Here is an 8389-nt window from a genome sequence, read left to right as displayed (position 1 = left end):
TGCTTATCTATGGTGATAATGGGATATCACGTGATCCACTTGATGTATGTTTTGGTGATCAACTTGCGAGTTCCGTGACCTCGTCAAATTATGCATAGGGGTTGACACACGTTTTTGTCTTGACTCTCCGGTAGAAATTTGGGGCACTCTTTGAAGTTCTTTGTGTTGGTTGAATAGATGAATCTGAGATTGTGTGGTGCATATCTTATAATCATACCCACGGATACTTGAGGTGACATTGGAGTATCTAGGTGACATTAGGGTTTTGGTTGATTTGTGTCTTAAGGTGTTATTCTAGTATGAACTCTATGATAGATTGAACGGAAATAATAGCTTCGCGTTTTTTTACTACGGACTCTTGAATAGATCGATTAGAAAGGATAACTTTGAGGTGGTTTCGTACCCTACCATAATCTCTTCGTTCGTTCTCCGCTATTAGTGACTTTGGAGTGACTCTTTGTTGCATGTTGAGGGATAGTTATATGATCCAATTATGTTATTATTGTTGAGAGAACTTGCACTAGTAAAAGTATGAACCCTAGGCCTTGTTTCCTAGCATTGCAATACCGTTTATGCTCACTTTTATCATTAGTTACCTTGTTGTTTTTATATTTTCAAATTACAAAAACCTATATCTACCATCCATATTGCACTTGTATCACCATCTCTTCGCCGAACTAGTGCACCTATACAATTTACCATTGTATTGGGTGTGTTGAGGACACAAGAGACTCTTTGTTATTTGGTTGCAGGGTTGTTTGAGAGAGACCATCTTCATCCTACGCCTTCCACGGATTGATAAATCTTAGGTCATCCACTTGAAGGAAATTTGCTACTGTCCTACAAACCTCTGCACTTGGAGGCCCAACAACGTCTACAAGAAGAAGGTTGTGTAGTAGACATCAATACCATCAAAGTAAGGACCTCTACGGTGGTAATTTCCCTCACTAGATGCCATACTCTACTAGGTTGTGAAACCAAGGTTATGATCACCAAAGCTATGGAAATCAAGGCAAATGGAGACCAAAGCTCTGGTACCATTTGTAGGAATGAAAATAGGTCTATAGGGGGGTGATTAGACTACTTGACCAAATAGAAATCTAACATTTTCCAAATTTTAAGTGTTGGCAGATTTCAGCAACTAGTACAAGTCAAGCAATTCTAAGAGTGTAACAGCGAAAAGTAAAACATTGCATATGAAGGTAAAGGGAAGGGTTTGGAGAAGGCAAACACAATGTAGACACGGAGATTTTTGGCGTGGTTCCGATAGGTGGTGCTATCATACATCCATGTTGATGGAGACTTCAACCCACGAAGGGTAACAGTTGCGCGAGTCCACGGAGGGATCCATCCACGAAGGGTCCACGAAGAAGCAACCTTGTTTATCCCACCATGGCCATCACCGACGAAGGACTTGCCTCACTCGGGTAGATCTTCATGAAGTAGGCGATCTCCTTGCCCTTACAAACTTCTTGGTTCAACTCCACAATCTTGTTGGAGGCTCCCAAGCGACACCTAACCAATCTAGGAGACACCACTCTCCAAAAGGTAATAGATGGTGTGTTGATGATGAACTCCTTGCTATTGTGCTTCAAATGATAGTCTCCCTAACACTCAACTCTCTCTCTCACACATAGATTTGGATATGGTGGAAAGATGATTTGAGTGGAAAGCAACTTGGGCAAGGCTAGAGATCAAGATTCTTGTGGTAGGATTGGAATATCTTGGTCTCAACACATGAGTAGGTGGTTCTCTCTCAAAAAATGAGTAGTGGAAGTGTAGACACGTTCTGATGGCTCACTCTCATATGGAGAAGGGGGTGGAGGGGTATATATAGCCTCCACAGAAAATCCAACCGTTACACGCATTTGACCCAACTCGTTCAGACCGAATAGAAGAACTCGGCGAGACAGATTCAGTTCAAAATGTGAACGTTAGAAATCTCGGTGGGACCGACTGGAACAACTTGGTGGGACTGATGTGTTAGGGCTAGGGCAAAACCTCCTCTCGGTGAGACCGATTGCTTGAACTCAGTGAGACCGATTTCAACAAAGGGCAAACAGAGAGTTGGTCAAGCAAACTCGGTGGGACCGATTGCCCATCTCGATGAGACCGAAATAATTGCAACAGGCAACAGAGAGTTTGCAGGCCCATCTCGGTGAGACCGAGATCCGCATCGGTGTAATCGAATTGCTAGGGTTTCTGGCAGTGGCTATGTCAACTGAACTCGGTGGCGCCGGATGGATCATTTCGGTGGGGCCGAGTTTGACTTTGAGTTTTGGACATATTTGGAAGAGAAAGTGGTTGAGGGTTTTGGAGCAATATCACTAAGCACTTGGAGAAAGTAGACCATTAAGCAACACCTCATCCCCTTTTAATAGTATTGGCTTTCCTATGGACTCAATATGATCTTGGATCACTAAAATAGAAATGGAGAGTCTTGAGCTTTTGTCAATATGTGTCCTTATCATTTTGAGGAGTCCACATCTCTAGTCCATGTCATGCCAATCATTGAACTTTCTAAAATATTTAGCTTGAATGGATATTAGTTCAATGAGCTATATGTTGTTATGAGTTACCAAAACCACCGGGGGACTAGTTGCACTTTCAGAAAGCCGTCCAGGAACGAAGGCACTTTGATTTGTGGAGATAATCTCAGAAAGAAAATGTTTCATTCGGTTTGCAAGGAGTTTCCAAATCACTTTATAGACCACATTACACAAGCTAATCGACCAAAATTGTGTTATAACTTCCGGGTTGTCAATCTTCGGGGTGAGCACAATAATTGTGTTGTTCCACCCCTCATGGATCGTACGAGAATTGACAGCAAGTAACACTTCATCAATCAAGTCCTCTCCAATTATGTGCCAAACCTCTTGTAAACTACAGAATGTAGGCCGTCTGGGCCGGGGGCCTCGAGGTCAACTTAACCAATAATGCATGAGTTATGTGTTCCACAAACTTATACTATTGAAAATAAGATTGAGTTCAATGGACGTGGAGCTTCTGCTCCCGGTGCATATGCACCTGGATGAATAGTAAAATGTCAAAATAGTAGGAAAAGGTTCAGAAAAACGTAGGTTAATGTTTCACATGCGTACAAAATTTCATGGTTGAAAACCATTCTCGATGCTCCCGGCAAAAAAAAAACGATGCTGCAAAAGTGCTATTTTTGGAAACATTTTGGAGCCTGGATTTTCTTTTCTCTAGACCTCCATGAATGTCATTCTATCATCAAACTGTTCAAGCAGTTGAAATTTACCAACACACAAAAAAATGATTTTTTTCTAAATAAGTAACTTATATTCATTTCACTTTTCATCGAGTGCATATGCACCCCGGGAGCAAAAGAAGGGACACTCTGGAGTACTAGTATATACTTTAGTCCTTAAAAAAAGTACTATATGCTTTGCGCCTCTGCTTGGGCACCACATCACGCATGGTCTACCTACACACATAAAAATAAAACGCATCACTCATGGTCACGCGTCATGACATATGCCCCCGCTTATTCTCTTGCCACAAGCGAGCGAGCAACGCTGTTCCTTCCAGCAAAAGCCAGAGTCAAGACCGGGCATGCACGCATGGCGCACATCTCCAAATCATTTTAAAAATTATTCCAAACAAGATGGAAAGAATTAAACGTGTACCGTGTACGCAAGACATTCAATGAATCATATACTACTGTACTGTATATTGCATTATTGCTTGGGACCAGAGCATTCAAAATTGATGCTAAAGAATGTTTTCTTTTTGCGCGCGGCAACGCCAAAGAATGTTGTAGTCCGTTTCGACATTACGCGATCACTTGTTTGAGGTCTCCCGCGCCAATGCCTAGCAGACATGCTCATGCCTCACTCAAAATAGAAAGATCGAATCTTGTTTCTTTTTCATGACTTTGTTAATGCCCTGTTGGTACAAGTTCAGTTCTTTCTGTCTCTTGCGAAATGATTGGAGGGTAAGAATTGACGAGTCTTCTGAAAGTGCCCTTCTAATCCCTAGCTCAAATGACAAGCATCATCATGGTCCCTCTATCCTTACTTTCAAAGCGCTCTTATTTTCTGCCATCAATTTTTGACCATCAATTAGATTTCTGATATGTTAATTATATTATATGTTATAAAAAATAGTTCTTGATTAAATTAATGATCAAAATTCAACCATGAACAAGTGTAGCCATGTAAATAGAGACAAAGGGAGTATTTGTTGTCTTAGGGGTTGTTTGGATCACACCCCAGCCAGCCCACCAAAATTGGCTCGCCAAAGATTTAGCCAAGGATTCTGCCGCCATGATCTCGCCAACGCGCGGGCATAGAAATTGAACCGCCATGATCTCACCAACGCGCGGGCATAGAAATTGAACGGGGCAACCAAAATATTGGCCCTGGCGCTGATTCAAGCGAAGCATGTGGGAGCAGTCAACGACCAAAAAATTGGTTGGGCAAGCCGCGGCTGCAATCCAAACAGCCCCTTACATTCGCTGGAATCTACAACGACGTTTTGGGTCAATGGCTTTCCATGTATTAGTAGTACATTTTAATTACCAGTCATTTATTTATTTTGTACTCCCTCCATATCAAAATATAAAATGTTTTTAGGCTAGTTTAACCTAAAAAACAGCTTATATTTTGGTATAGAGGTAGTAGGATTCTCTAGAAAATACTCCCTTTATGGGTTAAATCAGTGTTCGTTTAAATTATAAAACACAAATTAATTGGCAACTAACAAGTTGTGATGATATAAACATCCTTAATCAAACGAGCTGACTATTGAAGAGCACACACAAGATATTTAACTTGGTTTTGTCTCCGATGAGCTAGAGCCTGGAGGTACAACACACCAATGTATCCAACCACAAATTGGTTCTGTCTCATCTATTTTTGATTTTAAACCAGCCTTTTTGTGCACTTGGTACAAAAAGAGGGAGACCCAGTGATTTTATCAATTTTTGCTACTTTACAGACATATCATCCCCCAATTTCTATCTTCCCTTCCAACTCTTCGCACTCCCTCCTGAGCAAATCTCAGGTGTCCTATTTAACATCATGTTCTAACATTTCATCATTCTGATTACCTCCTTAAGGGAGAACAACATTTTTGCATCCTCCCACTTGACACTCACTACAAAACATGTAGGTCAGGAGGCCAACCGACACATCAACTGCTCAAATGGATCCCATATTTGTCACTTTGCAGTCCTAATTTAGGAGAAGAACGCAGTCTGTCCAACAAGTGCCGGCGAGTTGGCATTTCCTGAAAAGAGTAATAATCAAGGGATTCCCTAAGCTTGCGCAGACTGAGTTGGCATTCGTGTATGGTTATGTTCACCCTCGTATGTCACAATGAGCATCGATGGATCATCCACGCAACGCTCAACATGCTTCCGCGCAGGGCAACCCCTCACACTGCTGCATTTGTAGTACCCCCTGCATTTTGAGTTCAGCCATTGGTTAGTCTTCTCCAGGGAAAAATCAAACTTAGAAACATGTTGGGTTGGAAATAAAAATAGAAGTACAACGAGCCATGTTTCTATATCCGGTGTTTATTAAAAAGAGGAAAAATTCTGTGCCAATTCAGAGGACCATATTTATGTGGTTGCCATTACTGTACAGCTATATTTGTGTGTTTTATCATCAGGCAATTTAAGCCAGAGACATGGTGGGCAAGTCATTTGGATAGGATTATTATATGTATATGGTGGGTGAATCACGATAGCATGATCTCGGTTGAATTAAGAAGTGGTCACTTTAAGACTCATGATTGATATATTTTCCAAAAGTGGCATGGGAAAGAAAGAATGGCATCATCCACGAAGTAATTAGTTAATGTCATAGCAATTAAGGCATCGACACCTCATGGATACCGAATCGCATAGAGGATAGAAAACAAACATGTACAGCACCCAAGAAAACACATTCCTTGGATAAAGTGTGTTCTGATTATCATTGACACATTAGTTATCACAAGGCACTTGAGTGCTCATGGTTGTATCAGTCGTGCATTCCATAATAGCATGTAAATGATCACATCTTTACCAACAAAGTTGATGTGCTATGGTGATTACAGCATCATCATGACTAATTTCTATCACTGTATAATAAAAATGTTAGCAAAGAAAAACCACCCTACAAAGTATCAAATGTGCAGTACACAACTAGAAAGATTACATTACTAAAGAATACCTGGGATGAGGGGAACCCTTAATTGGCTTCTGCCCATACTTCCTCCAGGAGTATTCGTCTGGAGGTATATCAGCAATTTTATTACTAATTGCGGGAACTTTAATCGTCCTCTTCACCCGCAACTTCCTGCTGAAATAGGGTAGGTAACAATTATCATGGTGCCCTGTCTTGAATCAAAAGAATCAGAAACACCAAAGATAGCAGATTTACTACCTTCTCTTAGAACAATGGCACCTGCCAGTTGCAGCACACTTGCCATTTCCATCCTCCCCACGTCCCGAGCACCGCCTCCTCGGCGCCTGCTGCGCGTTCACCGGGTCGCTCATAGCAGGCCCACCGATCAGATGGAAGGAGGAAGACTTGGCATCCAGGCTGGCCACACTGCCGTCCATGCTCAAAGATGACATGAAGGACCTCGCGGACGACATCGTCCCGGTGCCACTGGGGCTGTCAAACTTGAGGTTGATCCCACTGTTGCTTCTCTTGAACATCTCGGCCCGCATCTTCTGCTGCTGGTGCTGATGCTGCTGCTGGAACTGGTTGTACCGCGACGAGTCGCCGAACTGGAAGTGCGCGGACAACGGCTGCACCAGCTTGGGAGGCCCTCCGATCGGGTGCGCGGCCTGTGATGAATCCAGAATGCTGTTTCTGCTGCTAGGATACACCTGAGCCGAGCTGGTCGAAGGGTGCGCGCTGTTCAGCACCACCACCGGGGTGTTGTTGTCCAGGAAGCTCTTCTGGCTCAAGAACCCCGGGGTCTGCCTTCTGCTCACCAGCTTGGCTCTAGGATGGTGGGTTCCCCCTCCTTCGTTGCCGTTGCCGTTGCCGTTGCCGAGGAGGGAGACCACCTTCCTGAACTTGGCACAGGCTTCGTCCGTCCCCAGCGCTATGCTCCTGAGCTGCGCCGGGTCCTGGGTCTGGGCGAGCAGGCCGAGCACTCTGTGGCAGCTCTCCACGGCCATCCTGTTGGCCTCCTCCACCTCCTCCATTTTTACTTTCTTGAGAAGCTCACCAGCACCTCGGCTACTCGGCAGCTCTCACCCTACCACGGCAGATCTGCAGAGCAGGAAATGGGAGAGAAAACTCACTCAGATCTCAAGAAAAGCTCACCAAGGCTGCTACTCTGTATTACTCGCATCAGCCATCACAGGAGCAACAGGCTGAGGACCAAGAAAGCGTCCCCGGACCGGATCACGGCGGAAGCCAGTCCGGCAGAAGCGGCAGGAGTGGGCACCGAGAGAGAGAGAGAGAGGATGAACCCGCGGCGGCAAGAAGCGACCCTAGCAGGCGATTTTGTTGCGTGCGGACGCATCAAGCGGGGGCAACAACCCCACCACCACCGCCACACCCTCCCAAGATTCCCCCAAGAAAGAGAAGCGCTCGCCCGCGCAAGCAAGCACGACGGCGCCGAGCCCGCCCGCCCACTCACCTCGGGGAGGGGGATCCTCTCGCGCGCGCGATGAATCCAGAACCGCGGCCGCGAGCTCGCTCGGAGTCGACGGACGACGGTCGTCCCGTCCCCCACCACCACCGGAGACCAGCTAGTGGAAGAAGGTGTGAACGAAGCAGCGGACGGAGACCAGGCCGGGGTGGAGAAGAAATTAGGAGTAATTCTCCGTCCCCATTTGTTTTCCTGCAGCCGAGGCCGCCGGCCTGTATAATATTGCTCCCCGGCCCCCCACGCCGTGGAAAATTCGTCGCCACTTGGCCTAGTTTATCGCGGCGCCGCGTTAGGAAACGCTGCCGCTGGGCGGATCCGGGCCGTCGGAGCGGCGACGGACGGCAGGAGATCTATATTTGGGGAAGGGTTTTAGTTTAGTTTAGTTTAGCGGTGAGATGGGATGATGGGGTGGGTCAAAACGTCAAAGGAGGGAGGGACATGGGTCGGTCAGTGTGGTGTGGGGTGAAGTGATTTCTGATTTGTTGACCATTGCCACTCGGCTCACATGGAAAAGGTCAGGGAGGCACACATGCGGACGATTTGTTCCTCCATACTTTAATGTGCCGGATTTGGACTAGGGTCGTAGTAGAAACTTTACCTAACTCACATGATGATGAATAATTATGTAAAGATTTTACATCGCCATCTGTACTTTCTTTTATTGTTCATTGTTTCATATATGAGGTCTACACTTCAAACATGGTTTCCGCAACAATTCGGTTTTCCACCGGATACTCTTCATCCAAATAAAAGCATTTTGGCCTCA

General features: G+C 45.1%; 1 protein-coding gene across 2 annotated transcripts; it reads right to left on the bottom strand.

Moving 5' to 3' along the window:
• Positions 1–4826: 4826 nt before the first annotated feature.
• LOC119286721 (probable WRKY transcription factor 39) lies at positions 4827–7819 on the bottom strand. 2 transcript variants are annotated; one of them, XM_037566163.1, is made up of 4 exons: positions 7612–7819; positions 6396–7238; positions 6183–6308; positions 4827–5426 (listed from the first exon to the last, which is right to left on the bottom strand). In XM_037566163.1, the coding sequence occupies exons 2-4, from the start codon at positions 7169–7171 to the stop codon at positions 5282–5284; spliced, it is 1047 nt and encodes a 348-aa protein (XP_037422060.1). In that variant the 5' UTR covers positions 7172–7238; positions 7612–7819; the 3' UTR covers positions 4827–5281. The 2 variants fall into 2 exon arrangements, with proteins under 2 accessions (XP_037422060.1, XP_037422059.1); XM_037566162.1 differs by having other exon boundaries at positions 6183–6311; positions 7612–7818.
• Between the last annotated feature and the right edge of the window lie 570 nt (positions 7820–8389).

The sequence above is a fragment of the Triticum dicoccoides genome, chromosome 4A (assembly GCF_002162155.2).
Source record: "Triticum dicoccoides isolate Atlit2015 ecotype Zavitan chromosome 4A, WEW_v2.0, whole genome shotgun sequence".
NCBI lineage: Eukaryota > Viridiplantae > Streptophyta > Magnoliopsida > Poales > Poaceae > Triticum > Triticum dicoccoides.
The sequence above is the reverse complement of the archived record's forward strand: the minus strand, read 5'-3'. Positions and strand labels throughout refer to the sequence as shown.